Source organism: Vanessa atalanta, chromosome 4 (genome assembly GCF_905147765.1).
Source record: "Vanessa atalanta chromosome 4, ilVanAtal1.2, whole genome shotgun sequence".
Lineage (NCBI taxonomy): Eukaryota > Metazoa > Arthropoda > Insecta > Lepidoptera > Nymphalidae > Vanessa > Vanessa atalanta.
In genome coordinates, this window is record NC_061874.1 from 7,373,825 (window position 1) to 7,394,603 (window position 20,779).

Sequence of the window (20,779 nt, forward strand, 5' to 3'; positions counted from 1 at the left end):
ATGGAGTACGGGTATCTGAGCGGTGCCGGTGGTGGGTTCGACAGCGGTTGCCTGGGTTCCGGTGGTGGAGAGCTGTCATGGGGCGAATTGGCGTCATGTGGACAGATGTCGCAAGCTGCCTACCGCTACCAAGGCATGCGTTACCAGCCGCCGCCGCCACAGTGTGCGCGACCTCAGGATGCTGCTATGAGGAATCACCACATATTCCCGCCGGCCATGAATTTACAACGTAAGTAACGTTAACATTATTGGTTTCTTTTTCCGTCGGAAGGTCTTAAAAAAAATACCGAACTTAATTACATAAAAATAAGATTTTTTTAAATATATAATTCTATGTTACTTGCTTTAGTAGTCATTTTATCAGCTAAACAAACAGACTAGGGCGCACATGCATCACAAAAGTTGTTTTTTTTTACAAAAAAGGATAGTCATAGTTGTATTATTTTTCTCTCAGTTATACCTAATGGAAATGCAAAAATGTTTACAATCTTAACCACTATGATAATTTAATTAAATTTAATAAATTATTTTTTTAATATTAATTAAGTACGTAATAAAAAAATTAAAATCGGTATTCACAAAAAAAACATGATGGTATATTTAAATCACTGAGCTGTAACATTATTATAATATTTTTATCTTAAGAATGTAAATTTAAATATTTTTTATAGCTTCACTACCGATGCCGTAGACCGCGTTCGTTTCCTTGTAGTTTCTGAACGACCAGCTCTTAATTCTTCTGATTACTTATCCTACAATTTCTCAGAAGAAATGAAAAAAAAATAATTTTCTTAAAATTAACCCACCCGTACCTTAATACAAAAATAAATTAGCATCGCGATTTCTTAACCTTCAAATGATTTGAACTTTTGTTAAGGTTTTATATGTTTAATTTTACAAAACTTATTTGGCATGTTACAAAATAAAAACATTTTTTATTTAAGTAACCACTTAATCCAGATAAGTTACTGATTAAATTGAATGAAAAGCTATCATGGTTTGTTACATATATACTAGTATATGTTCGATCACAAACAAAACTGATAGTAACAACAAAAGATATGTACCTACTCCGTGAAACCATAAACACCATGAAGGCCGGTAGTATGGAGACTGAATAGATATAAATATTCAGGTTACGAGGGCTTACTTGCACCACAGAATCGAATTTGCAATGTCCTGGAGCAAGAAATAGGTGTTACAAGTTAGAAGTAGGTACTTCTAAAAGCCAGTTTTTATCTTTTTCTATCCGGTTTTGTATATTAAAAATATATAACTTTAATGTTGATTATTTAGTTACAATAAAATTCAATAAATCAAAATATTAGGTAGACTCTTAAAAGCACTTTTGAATCGTCATGTTCGAATATTTTTTTATTTTACCCATTAAATGTTATGGTGGTTTGATTATGGCTATTAAATAAGTAAGTAAGAGAATAAAATCTATAATAAAAAAATAAAAGGTAACTATATAAATTCTCGTTAATATACATTTGTTATTTTATATGCTTTATGTATACCAGTATTACACGAGATTTTTCAATATTCACATATTACATATGACCGGATTAAGAAGCATTTAGATTCAAAAGAAAATTAAGATATTTTTCATCACATACATAAACTTTGTAGGCATTATACGGAAATACATGTTAATATTTAATATTTATTCAGATTACATAATATTTGTTAAGATTATAATTAGAATCTCGTTGTATAAAAATCACATAATTCAAATATTCCGTCGTCAGCTATATATATTTTATCACTGATAAAGCAGATGAGCACATAAACCATCTAATGGTTAGTGGTCACTTAAAGAAACTGACTGTAAGAAATTAAAATTACTTCTGAGACTATCAGTGCAGGTAAACCAAGGAATCTAAGACATTACATCCCTTGCACGACTACTACACACACAATTCGAACTATAGCTAATTCCAATACCAGAGATAATAAAACCTAAGTTTACATATTCCATGCAATTTGTTAATAGCTCTGTGATATTAACAAACTCCGAGTCTACAAACCGTTTTTAATCAATATTTTTTATTTATAATACAACATTTAACCGTACTATTGACGTATTCATATAAATATTAATGTATTCAAGTTTATTTTACTTCCAAAGTTCCGATAACATTTTCGGCGACATTCAAAATGCTACGTTTTTACAAAAGAATATGACTAGCATATACTACTTTGATCTGGACCAATGATGTCATATAATTCATTCATTGTTTATTTAATTTTTATTTATCCTGATTTTGTAATAAGTACCTACATAGTATAAATATTGCTGTAATAATTGACTAGAATCTACACAAACGACCTGTGCATAGACCTGCGCTAGGTTTACTTATAATAAATTGGTAAAGAAAATATAGAAATTATTTAAGGACTAACTTTTTTGGTCTATGTCGATTCAAGAATTAAAGTTCGTTCTATAAAAAAATAATGGATATTATTTTAAACATTCATAAGATTAGAATCTTGAGAAACTATTAAAAACTATTCAAAGTCAAAGTCAAAAATCTTTATTCAATATAGAAGTGTTTGCACTTGCTTATTGATTGTCAAAAATCTACCACCGGTTCGGAATTTAGCACCTCGGACCTGAGAAGAACCGGCGAAAGAAACTCAGCGGGATATAAAGATAGTATATAATATTTATTTAATCGTAGAATAAGATATTAAAAGACCTCAGCTTCGAGATATATAAAATAGTATACTTAACTCATAAAAGAGTTTTCCTTTGATGGTAATATATATATTTTAAATATAACTTAATTAATAATATTTAAAATGCGAAAAATGGTTTGAATGCTTACAACTACAAATCGTTCTTTTTTATAATATAGCTATAGCTTTTAAATATTATAAATTAAACACAAAGTTATCGTTTACTAAAATACCTAAATTTTGTAAATATGATTACACTTGTTTCGTAGTAACACCAAAGTAAAATCGTTTTCATTTGGTAACAAGTGGCGGAATGATGGGGGAAATAAGACGACGTCATGAAACAAAGAGTGCCTTGGGCGGACCGGGTGGTGTGGGAGCCAAGTTCCAGCCGCGTGAGCGATTGCGTCCCTAATTGGCGGCGGCGTCCGCGAGAATCTTAGAGGGAGGACAGCAGTTCGAGCCAGTCTTGCTTGTGCCTTGGATCTTAGCCTGCGGACCGACCCCCTTTTGAGAAGTTTGTCTCACCCCCGTTAGCACCCGTACAACAATAATTCTCATCACGTAATCTTCAGTAAGCCCGCCTTATGCCCGTTAATCACGTACAAATTAATTACAAGTTTGTATATTAATTGTTGCACGATTATAGGAATTATATGGTTACGTTGTATGCCTTTGCTTTAAGGATTCCAATTTCTTGAATATATGTAACACTACCGTACCCAAGAAATACAAAAATTGTCTTGTCAGCTATTATTTGAATATTTTATATTGAGTAGCTTTCAATATTATATATATGAAAATGATAAATAGTTTCTTTACTCCAATTTCTTTTTAAAATAATTGCTTGGAATTAAAACTAAAATTATTCTATATTAACATGTAGTCATATAAAAAAATTATAGATCAAAAACTTTTATATCTCACTACATTCGAAGTATATCGACGGATGTTTATTCGATTTGATTTGTAACGGAGAGGGAAAATTCGTATAGTTGGGTACCTATCCTAAACCAATATCGCAATTTCTATTCTCGCGTCGGCGCGCCTTTGCATGCAAGTGGACGGGTTAATTCGATTTGGTGGCACAGAGGGCAATATTTTATCGCATCATGTGATCTATTCTGTCCCAGTAAGTATAGTAGAGTGGGTCATAAAAAAGGCAATATCTCACAGTTGAGTTGCGTCGCGAGCCAGGCTCGTAACTTCTACAATGTTACTGTAACACACTTTACTTGAGGAGACGTTTTCATTTTGCTCATATGACATCATCATCTAAAGATATCTTATACATTTTTATTATTTAAAAAAATAAGTTTTATACCGTATCAGTTCAGATAACGGGCATTACAATTGCAATACAATTTGTCAGATAAAATAGTTAAAAGAATTATTTCCTTCCTTGGAAATAGTTGAATTAATAAAAAATTGAATTTTTATTCCCGTTTCCGAGTCGTCGCGAAGTACAATTTGACTTCTGTTTCGGAGAACCCGTTTTATTACTGCCATTATCGAAATTTACCTACATGTTTATTCGCAAATATAAATTGTATTGGTGTTCTGCATTACTCTTGACTTTTATGTTTTGCATTTTATGATGTTCCAAATGGAATTATAACTAAGATTTCTTAGACATATTTTATTCATACGGTAATTTTAACATAATTACAGTCAATTTAAATCAATCAAATCGTATTGATAAAACATTGAAATATAACAATATCAAGTTAATAACACTTTTACAAAAGTGTCGAGTATGTTATATACGCTTTAGCCAGTTACATATTTTAAAGACACGACCAGAAGGTATACTTAGGTTTAAATAATAAGAAAGTGACAGTTCTGCCGACAAGTGTCTTTCATTTTTTCTCCGAGAAGCAGTGTCGGCTTGATCCAGCTTTCCATTAATCTGCTAACCCTTCCGCAATATGCCGCGTTGACGCGCCGACATCGCCTGCATTATGAATGTCGGCGAACTTTGCGCGTGACGCGAGAAAAATGAACCACGGCCGCGTGGATGGATGGCGAAACAATTTACTACGATTTACTAAAGAGGAAAAAATGTTGAACGCTTAATATATTTGTAGATATTATAAACACAACATATTTCAATGATTTAGCTTATATATTTGTGAGGCACAATAAATAATAAAATAGTTAAAAGATAATATTCTTGTAATCTTTTTTTTTGTATTTTCATGTGTTACTATTATTTCTTTAAATCACAATTAAGTATGTAAACAAGTTATATATATTTATATAGGTATTATATATTTTTTATGTCTTGTAAGTCTTAAATAATAATCCACATCCAAGTGTAAATGTACAGTAGATTCTCAGAGCCCCTGAAGTCGCTCCGTTCAGTAATTAGCGAAGGATCTCCGGTTGGGAATAAGTCTGGGAGGGAAGATGGGGGTTCATGGATCATATCACCTGTGAATTAATCGGCGTCTGACGATTAATTAGCTCCACGTGTTCTTCATGTAACGAATTCATGATACATAGGTTGAAGATTACAATTTATGGTTTTATTGTTATTCAAATAAATTCCGTATCGCACTAATATTACTATTATTATATTGAAATAAATAAATGAGGAGACTTTTTATGTAATGTCTCATTGAAAAAACGATTAAATCAATATGTGTATAAGTACAATAAAATGCAGCACATTTCTGGAAGGCTTGATTATATAATACTATTATTCAAGTAGCTGCGTTTCGCGGTTTCACCCGCTTTAAATTTGGATAAGTTAGACGTGACAAAAGTGAATTTATGCCCTTGTACAATTACAACACGACATTTAACAAATTTTCTTTTAAGAAACTGACAATCGGGTTAATTACACATTCGTCTTTTAACAATATTTTTTACATTAATAGTTTATTGGCAAAATGAAATATTTCAGCTACGGGTCTTATCTCAATGAACAGTCATATCATGTAACTGTGAGGAAATACCATAGTGTAAAAGTGTGTGAAAATACAGGTGCTATCCTTATTCCCTTCCTGTCAAAGTTCGGTGGGAAAGCAATTCGACGCGACTGGAGAGGCATAGGACCAACGGCTCTACGTTTTTTCGAGGCACGAAAGAGACACACACACTGTCAACTTTTTAACTCTGGGCTGTCTCTGATAATTTCATAATAAAACTTTTTAATGGCCAAACTCGGATTTTAAACTTTGGATCTGGAATTTTATAAGCTAGCATGAACAACGAGGCTGTTATTGTTGATTGTATTAAAAATAGTATCCCGTAATTTATTTATTGGTATATTTAAGACTAAGAAATTAACATATATTATTTTTTAATGATCTCAAATATTTTAAGTAACATTTATTAAGGGATTAAGTAGGAACATCCAAGATATATATAATGAAGCATTTATATTTAGCGAACGCTCAGTTCCAGCGACTTCCAGGTCTGTCTATAAAGCGATAAAAGGCGCAATAACAATGATCGGGCCGCCTGCCTGACCCAAGAACTGCAAACTCAAATTAAACATCATAAGAACAGAAACATCTTGGCGGGATCCTCTTCATTAGGTTTCACAAATTGCGGGGAGGTGGTGCGCGGGCAGTGACACGATTTCCCGTCCTCCCCGCTATCCGCACCCTCTATTAATAATGCAAATGAGACCGCAGCTCGGCCAAGAAGCGAGTCTCGATTAATTCCGGTTCATTTGGGGTAATTGTCGCTGCGCGTGCGGTTTGCGGTATCTATCTCGCACGTCCGTACTAATGTCTATGGTAACTATTTTGCAGGAATTAATTATATCGTCAGTTAAAAAATATTTATGGCTTTACGCGAATGTACTGAAAATTGCGCAAATTAACAAAAAAAGTTAGTTAGTTACAGTTTTTTAAATTCAGTTACAAAATTATATTATTCAGCTTGTGACTCGAAGCCATGATTAAATCGTCTGCAGTACAAATACAGAAAAATGCAAAACGCAGTATTCAACGGAATTTTAATCTGAAATCGCTAGCAAGACTACGTAATTGTAGCGCGTAGCTCGTAGCTTTCAGTAACAAAAGAGTGCAGTTTTCCTTACGTAGCCAAGGCGTAGCGTCGGCTACGATCGATATCTATGCCACGCGACATGCCACCGCTACGGTTTTTCCATCCATTATTATTTAGGCGAAGTATCTTATAATGCTTCTTTATTTTTATTAACGAATTATAAAAATGAATAATTATAAAGAAATAATCTAAGTGAATGACAAAAATCATGGATTTGGTTAAATAATCATAGTTTTCTTACTATATTTATAATATAAGTATGTTAAGAATTTATAACTAATTAGATTTTTTTTAAACTAAGGAACATGCAAGGGTATCATTACAAAATTTAAAATATCAAATTTAAATGAATGAAAAATTTCAAACAAATGGGTAGTAAAGATAGCTAGCATCTAAAACCTTTATAGTTAATAGAGATTTTATATATTAAAGGAAAAAAAAAATATTTTTCAAAATAGATCCACAAAAACGAATATCAACGTTTAGTAAGAATATCATATTAAGAACGTTATTAACAAAATTATATGTAGTGCATGTAGCTTTAATATTTGTTTATAATAAGATGAAAATTAAATTGATAGAGCAATATTTTTCTTCGTATGCTTATTAAAAAGATTATAAAACAAAATAAACATCGCAAAAGTATAAAATTTACTGTTATAACTTATCATCACTTTTTATATAAAATAATGATATAAAAATCTTAAAAATACCAACAATCTTAATTAAAACGCCAAATAGCATTAGCATTTATAAACATAAAATATATATAAAGGTGTAGGTACAATAAGTTGTACCTACGAGGGCGCTGTCGGAGGGGAGACAAAAATGGCCGCTTCTAAACTCGAATGTACCTTCTCTTTCATTCAGCGGTACGAAATTTGTAGAAAACTGTAAATATATAGTATGTTATTTTAAAAGCTCTAAACTTTACTATTGGGTGATACCAATGCTTGAATTTCTCCTGGGTCTGTGATTACTGACACATTACCGCATTTATTGATTAGATATAGTATTCATGTAAAATAATAACATTTAACCAGCTCGTATGAAATATATATTTTTTTGTTTAACAGCTGGTCTCCCTTACAAAGTATATGGGGGACATGAAGGTTCCTTGACAGAGAAACGGAAGCAGCGTCGAATCCGGACTACATTCACGTCAGCACAGCTTAAAGAGTTAGAGAGAGCCTTCCAAGAGACACATTACCCCGACATTTACACAAGAGAAGAAATAGCAATGAAAATAGACTTAACAGAAGCTAGAGTACAGGTGAGCCTTATTAATTGTAATTTTATTTATATTCTCTAATCTTTAAATATAAAAATAGATATATATCAAAATTGAAAAATAACAAAGAGTTACGATGTGAAGATTTAAGATGTACGTTGTGTTGTTACGATTCATTAAAATATAAATATTGTATAATTAACAACTTTGCATTAGTGTCAATCGATTTAATGGAATAAAGTAATCAAAATATTTCGAGCCTCCCACTGGGATGAAAAAAAAAACCTTTTTTCCGCTTCGTCCGTCACTGCATTTCCACAGTCCAATTAGTGTCCGGTAATTCGGCTGTAGCTGACGGCGCCTTGCCAAAAAAACGTAGCAGACATTCGCGGTTAGCTACTGTTAATTTCATAATAGGCGCTCATTTTTATGTACGCCGGGTCTGCGACGCGTGCTCCTTGTTGCTCTTACTGAATATTTAATGTTACGGAATCGGGTGAGTGGCGCGAGAACTGATCACGTTCTGCCGCAAGCGACCCGCTGGTGACTCTATACTAATCTCATATTCTACATGACAACGCCCTAGACAGTGCGACTCTGACATTATAAGATATTTTGATTCGTATTGGATATTTATGTACGAATAAATTTTTGAAATGTTATAATTTTTCCATCACATAAATGAGACTTGAATTAATCTTAAAGAAAAGTCACGTATCCGAGTAAAAGCGCTGCCGGTGCACAATACATAATGGAAAAACAATCGAAAAGCTATGTATCAGCACAACCCCCATAGCAACGCTCATTACGTTAAAAAGTGTATTGGAATGGCAGACAGCCGCCATAAATATCGCGGGCGGTCGCGTAACTCAGCCGCGCGCGACTCCCGATAATTAAAACTCGCCTGGAAAATGCGAATTCACATATTACAATTAAAATTGGGTGTACGCGACCCGCGGTAAATACAGTATTCATTGTAGAGTGCAAACAAATGTACTACAGGTAATTAAATTATTTTGATGTATGAGTAGGTACGTTTTCTGATTGTAGATTTGCATTACGTACAAGAGGTACATAATTATGAATATTTTATCAATGCAAAGCCCAAACCTTTATATAAAAATATATAGAGATTTACTAATAAATAAAGGTATATTTAAAATATCTTTATAGACTTAAACATTAATAAAATGGTCGCAACATTAAAATTATTTTTCGTCAAACAATTTCCATTGGTCAACCATTACACGAGGGTGCGGCAGTAAATGTTAACATTACGAAAAGGTAAATATTACGAGGCGTCCTAATTCAACACGAATCTTGCTCAAATTCATCAGAGGCGGTTCGCAAACATAGCTTACCCGAAGCGCTAAGCAAACGCACAATTTACCGTTACCGGCCGGGCAACGATAAAAGAATGGCCACCTGCTACCAGAGCAAAAGGAATTGCTTGAAAAATGACCAGCTGCTTCATAATACGGGACGTATTTTTCCGTACTCACATTGTCATAGGGCTAGAGCAATTTAATCCATCAAGCGGTGTTGCCGTCCGAGTCGATAAATTCTATATAATTGCGGACGATTTTGGTTTTATTGTTATCCACGAACGGCGAGAGAGATTAGATTGGGAATATTCGGAATTTACAAGTGCATCTAAATTACTAAACCGATAGAGAATTTCACATTGTAAACTGCGCAACAACTACGCTTACCTACCTAATCTTGAATATTCAAATTTCATTATGATTTATTATTTCACATATGTATGTATTATCCAATGAAAACTAAATTTCGAAAAGTAATAAAGTTTTCCTTTTAATCTTATTTGAAATTTTAATATTTCAATTTCTATTATGTCTCAGTTTATTTTCATATTATTTGCTATTTATGAGGACGTGGTTTCTCATTGTTGTTTCACACCGGTGTGGTCACTAAAATATGACGTGTGCCGAGCTGAAATGCAATAAAGATTGACACGACTACCTTCGGGAACGTCCGCAAAATGTCAATCCAGGTCTTAGATCTTGTGTTTGCCGCTTGGGAATATAATTTCTGGCGATTGAGTAAGGTTCTGCGAATAGAAATGTAATATATTATTATGTGATTATAAAATGCGGGTAGCATGTTATGGCTTAATGTGAAAACTATTTAACAAAGAACAACTTCAATATGTACAATTTATTTTTATTCTTAATAATAGTGTTTTATGTATCTATTGCAATATTTATCATCGAATTTGTTTATGATCATTAAGCGTAAATAGTTTTATTTATCACATTAAAATAAATTTGTATATAAATGACATGATATTTTATTTTAATAATTATTTAATAACCATATACAATTGCGAAATAATGAAATGTAACGTTGTTGATTACTTTCCAATAAATAATTATAAAGCTGAACAGTGTGTTTGAGCGACATCAGGTACTAGCTAACAGTAAATGAATATCAAAATATACTTTATTCAAATAGGCTTTTACAAGCACTTTTGAAAAAAGCCATAGCATAGCGACATCACACTTTGCTGGTAAAACCTCGCGGAGCAGCTAGTAAATAATAATATTATAGACTGCTAATACAAATAATGCTTCTACAAGTTTTTTGTTAAATTATTGCAATGTAAATATAATTATAAAAGAAGTATATATATGAATAAGTCGATTAAACTAGTATTAGAAAATCCTCATATTTATTTATAAGCCAAAATTTATAACCCTGTTATTAAATGTAGTTTATGAAGCACAATTTTGTTTGCCTTTATCTATAGATATATTTATTTATTTAAAGAAAACAACAGCATATAATACAATATATAATGATTAAAAATACAATATTATCGAAAACCATACTAAAAATATTCTAGTTGAAGTAGTAAACAATTAATATCACTGTCTCCCTATCCACTCTCGCGCAGGTGGCTCGTCGTATGGGCACGTGTCGCGCACGCGTGCTCGCCACGTGATTAGACGCACTTGCCACTTGCCACATAGACAAGGGTATAAAATCATTATGGTTATTGTTTGTTTGAATAGCAGTGCTCGGAATTGATATGTTATTATTTATTAATTTTATAATTTGTTTGTTCTACGCAAAGAGTAGAAATAATCTTGTTACATTAGCAAGTGTCCGCTTGATGATTGATATTATAATGTCTACGCTAAAATGTTATGATGTATTTAAAATGAACGAATTCACAAATAATTATAAAAACAAATGGTTATCTTAAATTCGAAACAAATCTTACATAATTCAACTACTTTCAGTGAATCATTTAATTTGGGTGTCCGATTATATTATTTCAAACAGCTTCGTATGCAATAAGATATTCATCCAGTCTTTGTGTTTCAATGCACACACACGTGGCTCTACATCTTTGTTCATGTTCGATTATATAGGAACTTGTAAGAACTTACTTAAATTATGTATTTGGTTTGATTTCGTTTGTATTTAAGTATCTATGGTAGGTTATATTTTAGAAACTATATTTTTTTCTGACAACAATTACTTTATATAGTCGGAAGAGCAAGTCTTCATTAAAAAACCTATTTAAACTAATTTTGTCTAAAATATATTTAATATGAATATAATCGCGCATGGCTTCGCCCGCAAGCTTTATCATAGGTATAGAAATGTAGCCTATGTCCTTATTTGTGGCTCAAGTTTGCTACTTACCAAATTTTATCAAATTCGGTTCAGTAGTTTAGTCGTAAAAACGTAACCGACAGAGTTACTTTAGAATTTATAGTACAATTATGAAATTAAAAAAAAACTATAAGTAATACCTTAGAGATTTCTCGTTTTAAGATCAAAATTAAAAATAATAATTGGAATTTGAATAGAAGTAATTGTGTTATTAATGTTAAATAGTACATCTATAGTATATTTGAATACTTATTTCATATTTTATTACAAATGATTAAATGTAATACATAATTCGATTATATTTAGGATACTCACTGAATTAAATCTCTTGATTTCAATTTGAAACTTACCCTAATGAAACTACCGCCCCAGTTAATCGCGTTGATTGCGGTTCACGCAGTAAGTAATCACTTAAAGTCGACTTCGGGCCCGGGTTAGTCGCCAGAAGGGATCGTCAAAGTAATTTTTAAATAACAAGTCTCAAAACGTAAAAGTTCTAGAGTTTACAAATACATGTTACATATACATTGCATAAAATAAATTTAACTAAAATTGATACGGAAACCCTATATCGTAATTTGTCTGAACGTTTGAATGAACGTAAAGATAATCTATAACATACAATAAATTATTTTAAAAAAGTACATATACTCTCGGTTGAACTTAACTTGAATTAATTATTTTTTTTTAATTTATTTTCATATTAATTTCATTAATATCTTTTTCCGACTATAATGTGATTTTACTGTTCTTTTTCTAAAAATGATATAATTTAGACACTTGAATGTTAGTTAATTTAAGTTCTCTTATATAACATTGCTACTAGGATATCCAACATGCCTAGTTATCAGATAAATAAAAACGTCAACACATACTTAGTGCAACTAATCGAAACGAAGGGCGTGACATTTGATATGGTAGAAAATAGCAATAAGTGTATCTGAGCCATGGCATCGTGGGAAGTAGTGATCGCGCGCGCGATTAGTTCGCGCACCGTGACCTGCGTCTCCCACGGGATGTAGTAGATCTGATCATTCCCGTTAATTGATTAACATCACTTCACAGATACACTGATGTGTGTAGTTTAAAATAACTCGAACGTGATTCGACATTATTCTGTTCAGAATTTTTAATTAGTTTATTATTAAGCGGAAAAGTAAATTCAGACAGATAATTTTATTTAGATTTGTAAGTTATTAAATAAAAGGAATAATTCAAATGAATTCATGTTAACATTGTTTTGTAAATTGCTCAATTAATTTTCGGGCCTATATAAATATTCATATTTGTAGTTGTAAATCGCTCTGAGGGAATATACATTAACGACATTTTTGCATATATCTTCATTATTTCTCAATGTTCACGTTAAGGAAGGGATAGGATACGAATCGTTGTTAGCACTTAAAGTGATTAAAATGTCGCGCAAGTAGAGATTGTCGTGGCAATACACGTGACGATTATATTTGTAGTCATACATCAATATTTTTAACCTTAGACAAATGTTATGGATTTTTTGTATTTCGATATAAGCCAATTAAACAATTATTTATTATATATTTAAAATAAATATCGACGGACACTGATTAACTAAATTTCAGTTATATATCAAACAATATTATGTCTCAAAGGTGACGTCGCTTCCTTGACCACGTCATTCAATTTTCGCCCTATATTATATATTACAGTATTGCTGTTTAGCGTTAGATCATATGAAAAGTGGGTTACCACCCACTCAGACAGGCTTGAATAAAGATCTACTACTAAGTAAATTTTAACTTTCGAAATTTATTTGATTGTGATGATATTTTTATTTTTTTATTAGTATGTGTTTTATGTTGACTTCTGATGTTCGTGCTCCCAGGCAATTATTTTTCATTTAAGCTCGCGACTTGTTGTTTTTTCCCCAGAGACGCTATGGGATCAAGTGCATGCACAGCGCCCCCGTAGAATGAAAGTACAATTTGAATGTGAGAAATGTTCGCGGTATGTAGGGAATACTTACTTGCGAACTGTCTGGGGAATCGTAATTGTTGTTCACAGGACAACAAAATAAGGGTCTTAAAAATAAATATTTCTAGTTCCCACGCATGTCCCAAAGGTGACAGACATTAAAAATTATGTTCGGCAAGACAAGAGTCGTATTTCAATCTTTTTAATGTATATATAATTTCATAACCTCATATAAAAGCCTCATTTGTAAAAAGTATCTTTTACATGTATATTGAATTAAAATAAAAGTAATATAAAATTAAATTGAATCGTTAGAATACTATAGCATAAAAATAAAACATTCTACATCTGAATATATTTGCAAAGTCAGCTTTATAAACAATCTAAGGTTTTCATAAAAGAGCAAATTCATGTTCCCCATTGGGTTTGGGGCGATTTAATGGGGGAAGCATAGGAGAAATGTCAAAAACTATCATACGAGCTAAATATATGGATATTATAAACGAATCGCCATTGCTTCAATGCAGAAGAGGGTCGAATTATTTGTGCTATTTGATAGACAAACTTGTATTTTTAATTTATTTGCAAGTATTACATCATATACATCCAAAATGACTCTTAATATAAAAATATTCTTACTTTTTATTAAAATCGTATTTTACTAACACTTTGAAGTATTTAATGAGTTTATATTTTATAATAATTTTTAAAGTCAATTTTGTTACTTTTATATTTATATTTGACTACCCCTTTCGGCATCAAACCGTATAATAAGGCTCTTTAATACATCTCTAAGATTGAAGAACAAACATAAAAAGAAAATTTCTTGGTTTTTTTTCAGCTAGGGAAACTGAAATGTTCGATTTTTCTCTGGTATAATGTGCAGGCATTGTACTTGAAATCTTCCTCTTGAACTATTCCATTTATTGATGAAAAGCGAACTAAAATCCGAAGAAGCGTTCAGATGGCGGAAAGTGACTTTGTTCTATACTATGTAGAGATAACTATACATATTTAATTAAATGTCTTTAACTACCCGAAGGTAAAATATTATAGACTAAAAAATGACAATTTTCGGTTATGATAAAATAATTTTGCAAATTATTGTTACAAGTAAAAATAAAACAAAAATGATAAAACAAATGAGGGGTATAGTTAAGATTTTTTTGCATTAATATATCAAACCATATTTCGCCATAGTTCACGATTCTCTCACGAATCATTTAGCACGGTACGAGAGACAAGTGCCGATATTGTCTGCGCGTTAACGTCACTATCCTGCTCCCCGTGGCATTTATCATAGGAGATTCGCGACTCATTTACTGCTCACTCCGTTCATACACTGTGTAGGGAACCTCATCAAAATATGGGATAGCCATCTGGCATTCTATTTCGTATTTATACTAGAGTCACTCCAAAAATATTAACCTAAATTTATATTAATTTTATGAAACTATTATATTACCATTGATAATAATGACTTGGTCACTATAATTTTTCAAAAAATATATATTTTAATAATATTTGAACCGTATTTTGTTATTATTAATTATTCCGGTAATACTTAAATTATTATAGAGGAACTCTACGTTTCGGGAACACTATGATTTCCGTAATCATGATCATCAGTTGCCGACAAGGGTGGAATAGTTAATAATAATAATATATTTTTTATTGATTATCTTATTGACACATATCATGAACGAATCTTTTGCCGATTGTAATTGAAATAATCAATCAGTATAACCGGCACTTCCCTACGCAGGGTAGTTAAAATGGCATTGATTCATATCGATTTTGAATGATCACCGTGACTCGGCTGAACTACGAGCCCGAGACAATGCGTTCTAATCACCGATATCGGCACGTGATATGACAAATAACCAATAGAGATCAGCAGATGTTACATTAGTGAATTTTAAGTTCATAAATAATTCTTTTTTTTTCAGCAATAATGAAAATTTAGCAAAAAAATAATTTCTAATTTCAAGTTGATAAAATTAATACTAAAGCACTTTTTCATATATCAATATTAAGGTATATTTATATGAAATTATGTTTATAGTATTATTATTTTATTTACTACTTTCCCTAAGTCTTAATGTTACTAATTTTGCAACTATAACTTAAACATTTTTTTATTAAGAACCGTTTTGACATCTACTTGAGCTAAATGTATTTTTATTTTACTATTATATAATAAATAAAAATTATAACTGTGATAAAATGTAGAGTTGGCACTCAGACTTTTGAAATCGATGATTTTTTATTCTGCTTGAAAGTCTGATTTTTTATATCTGAATTCTATCTGAAAGAAGTGTATTTGGACATCATAAAAAACTTTAATAATAATCATTAGAACCAGTTTTGACTCATATAAATGGTTTAGTTATAAAAAAGTAACAAGTCAGCAAGTAGGAGGCAATGAAGTGTTTACTATCAATGGGGGCGCATCTGTCGCTGGACGGCTTGTGACAGACTTTTTGTGATTTAGACAACTCGGATCATTAAAAATTCATTGGCGTACAAGAATAAACAGCATGATAAACGGTGTTAATAATTGTTTTACAGTGTTATGAACCGAGGAAACATTTGCTAATATTTTTTTTAATATTTTTAATTTGTTTTCTTTTTTTTTATTATTTTATAAAAGTTTAGTGTGATGCTAAAGAACTTCTCGTTTTATAATACAGGGTTATTAAAATACTTCGATTTAATTTAACTTTCATGAATTTGTAATGGGTTAACGTTTGGGTTTGGGTCATTGTTATATTGTAACTTGTATTGTAGTGATCCGATTTTATGAGTAGGTGAGTTTGAAAGTTTTACATTACAAGGGACATAATATCTCAGTTAGCATGTGCATTGAATGTAATAATGGTAAATATTTCATACAATGCCAACATCTTCAGGAGGTGGTGACCATTTCGTATCAGGTCTCGTATACGAAATAAAAAAGTAAATAAACTCTACTCAAGCTAGCATTACTCAATGTTCAAGATTATTACAACGAAAATTTACCACACCGGATGTATATTCCACCGTAAAGAACTAGCAATAAAAAGATACGGATTCCTATAAATATCACGTGATATTTTTAATATCTGTATTTTTGGCCTTTGTATTGACCGACGGACATTAAAGTAGTGTTAATAGATTTATATAGGATTTTATTAAGAATAAGTAGAAATAGTAATGGAAAGTTTATTACAATAAATGTTTTCTTCAGTATAGTGGAACATTTAAGAAACGTATTAAATCGAAATAAGTTTACGAGCTAAGTATATAGAATCTACGAGGACAAGGACTACAGGGAACCCTTGTAGTCCTTGTGCTAACTTCATGAAATAATATGAGTTGCGTCAACGCACCTGTCGCTCACTAAACGCCATCGAATAGCGTCGACAGACGAACAGACGGCCTAAATAAACTACGTATTCATCTCTTTATTATGATGTGTTAATCCAGGATTATCAGCAAATGTTAACACATGTTACCAGTTAGTAAAAAAAACTTAGCTTTTCTAAAATGTCTCATCGTTCCATTTATCAGCAATTCGAATTTGTTCTTATTTCGTACGCAATAGGTTCGCTTTTCGGAATATGCAGAAGCTTATTAACATTGATCGTATTATTGAGGGTAGCTAATATTATTCCGGGGCGTACGGTGTTGCCTTTTCATCCGCTAAGTATAAACAGGGGGGTGTGTTTGGTGTTTGATCGCTCGGCCGCTTCGGCGATTGATTAACTTTGTACTAGATATTATGAAGTAAATAACTTTATTAAATTATAATAACATTTAAGTTGTATTGATTTATTAATTATTTTTAGTTAAGTCATTTTTTATTTTTAAAGCTTGCCAAACAGTATTTTAGATGAACGAAGTGGATCCAATGAAATTTATTTATTTTTATTATAATTTATTTGATTTTAACTAAATGATTTTATGTTTTAGAGAAGATAAATTACAGACAACGATGAATTATTATTAAAACCTCTAATATCTTAAATAATAACTTTGCTATTAATTATACATGCACTAATCAGTATGTTTTCGGTATTGAGTTTTAATACAAATCAATTATATTGTACGATTATTGAAAGTTTTATAAAAAGTTATAAGTAAATTCTTACATAATTATTTATTTTTAAATAGGATATCTAATTTATTCATAACGTACTTATAACTCTTATTCAGCATTGTTCTTATTATAATTCAAATTGTAATTCTTAAAACATTCATTCTTTTATTTATAATAAATCAAATAAATATAAATATAATTACAAAGTAACTTGTAATATCAGTTGGATGTAGAGGCATTTTTAGGTTATAATTCCATGAAAAATTACAAAAAATGACGTTATAAGATTTGGGTTTTTCGTGCAGATATGGGATCAAAGGGAGGTTGTGCGCCCGAGGCGAGTGCCGGCATAGTCAATATTTGCGCGTCGTCCCGGCTAATGAATACAATTAGATCATTCCGCGCGGCCTCACGTTTTTCATACGCCCCGCTAGCGCGCCCTCTGACGTGTCGGAAGACGACCTTTGCATGTAGTGTTCGTGCAAACATTCGCTGTGGTTTCAAGGTGAATCAATGCGAAAGGTAAAAATTATTGAAATATAATTCTTTATACGTGATACGAGGAAAATTCCCTTTATTTTTAATTTGATTCTTAGATTTCAGCTGCCACAAAATTCTATTAATAAAATAAATATTGTTTTGATTGTGAATATTGTATATATATTTTAAAATAAGCCATACGTACACTTTGCCAAGCATATTTATTGACAAAAGAAAAAAAAACTCGAAAGGTAAAATCAAACAATAAACTCGGTTATATAAAAATAAATTAAATAATTTTATAAAAGCTCGTCCAGTTTCGTTATAATTCAGAGAAGGGTACAGTCAAGGATAAGTTGAATGCAGCATTCGGTGCCGCTGAATATATTAGCCGTTGTTTGCTGTTTGCTCGCCAGGGTGCGCCACATGGCGACGTTACTGTTTATTTTAATACTCAACCATTGTTGCTTGTCTGTTTGTAAAGGGAACAGTGTTAAACTACCCTTGCGGATTTGTTTAAGGTGTATGTTAGAATTTGAGTAATATTTTGACCAAGTTAAATGAATCACGCCCTGTTTAAATTTATTATTAGTTATGTATCTATAATAATTAATGCTTTCGCTAACTGACGGATACAATAAGAGGAAAATGATTTTGTCGCAGTATTTTCATCCATTAAATATAATATAAAAAATCCAACTAACAATTTATTTTTTTGGTTTGTGTGATTTATGAATTACTATTTCATAAAAACATTGCATTTTACAATTACTATTAATATAAATTTTGTTTGTGAATCGTCATGAATCAAAAATAATAATACATAATATTATTGCAATCAATAATCCAATGCGTTATCAAAGGGAAAAATCATTGTGCCCAATTAGATAGCATCCTTATCTGGCTCGGCATCTGGAGCGTGTAGGTCAGAGATGGCATCTGCAGAGTGCATCTCCCGTTTAATTACATTTGTCGTCCGTCGCCCCGCCCTCCCTGCAGTTCGGTTCATTTGCAAAGTGCATTTCGATGCCGTCCGATTGTTCCGACCCCGCGCTTAATTGCCCGCTGCCTGAATGTTATTTATTATTGACATTTGTTTGAATATTTGCTCATAGTCGACGTTCATTTAGCCATTACCACGAAACGTTAATCTGGAAGATAATAACAACGTTATTACGTTAAAATAAATAGCCTTGATTCGCTTTATTTTGTTATTTTTTGGAACGAGTGGAAAAATTTGACGTGATATTGATATTATAAGCACGCATCGCATTCGATAAACATCGCAACAAATTCCTTCAAACACATCGGCGGACGTTTATTTGCGTCGACCCCACGCTCGACTTCACTCCGACTTCACATTCCGCACGGCGTCGTATCGGTACTCATTTGTATTGGCGGTGGTTCCGTATTATTTGTTTGTTTGCGGTTGCCGTATACGATGTGGGGCTTTGATTTTTTCCAATTCGGAAATAATGCGGAAGGCGTGGAGCTCGGGGCGATCGGTGCTCCGCCAGCGCCAATCAAGCGAGTCGCTGTTCGTTAGTCGCCAGCTAGCGAGCCTTACCGCTTGGTTAAACCGTGCACGTACGTGGGACCTTTCCACTCGAAAGCACTGATTTTCTCTTAGATTCTAACAGAATTACTTTTAAGGAATCATCTGTATAATATTTTGATATACTTCATTAAAAAATAATATACGAATGCTGTGGTGTTGTATATAATATCGGTTTTAAATATTTTTACGGCTACAGTTACTTTGTTATAAAGAATCTGAAAATGTCCTCTACTCTTATTATGATCATTTAATACGAATAGGAATCGTATATGAAAATCAAGTTTTAATTTTATTTAAAGAGACAGAGAATATGATCAAGAACAAAAATATTTAAGGTACCTAGTCTAAGAAGTAAGAGGTATCATTTGATAAAAATCGCAAAATATATACTCTCTAATTGCCACGACTATTTTCGTAAATGGTATGAAGTATTAAATATTAATTTTATTATAATAGACAAATTAATTCAGACTCTCTGTTTACGATCAAGCGCTATATTTTAAACGCAGTTTTATGAATTTGTTGTATAAATTAAGTAGACTGGTAAAGAAACAATTTATTTGTTATGTTGGTTGATATGCAGGAATGACTCATATAAAATAGTTATATTTTATTAGTATCAAAGATTTTTGTACAATGTTATATGTGAACCGGCAAATGGGACAACTAATGATGCGTGGTCACCGCCGCCCATGGACAGTAACGCTGTAAAAAATATTAACTATGACTTACATCGCTAATGCGCCGTAAACCGCGAGAACTAAGATTTCATTTCTCTTGTGCCTGTTATTACAATGGCTTGCGCATCCATCAAACCAGAATACAAAAATACGTAGTGTGTTTATTTTTGGCGGTAGAATATACGACGGTATCTACTCACAAGTAAATCTCCCTTCGGTGGTAGTGGTAGGTAGGTAGGTAGTGATGGTAGGTAGGTAGGCAGGTAAGTATGTTGGTGGTAAGGTAAGGTAGCCGACAGGCTTGCAGAAGACCTAACCATCAAGTGAATAGAAAATTTTACAGATTCAGCTTTATTTATTTGTCATAAGTATATTCCTCATAATTAGTCATATTTTTAAAAAAAAAATGTTCTAAATAGAATATAATCGAAATAATAAATTTTAATATT

General features: G+C 31.8%; 1 protein-coding gene across 1 annotated transcript in view; it reads left to right on the forward strand.

Moving 5' to 3' along the window:
- LOC125077665 (paired mesoderm homeobox protein 2B-like) overlaps positions 1-20,779 on the forward strand; it is a 30,778-nt gene continuing 9,999 nt past the window's right edge. The window contains exons 1-2 of the mRNA XM_047689658.1: positions 1-229; positions 7,782-7,978. Of these exons, the coding sequence (XP_047545614.1) occupies positions 1-229; positions 7,782-7,978 (426 nt within the window). The remainder of the gene's footprint in view (positions 230-7,781; positions 7,979-20,779) is intronic.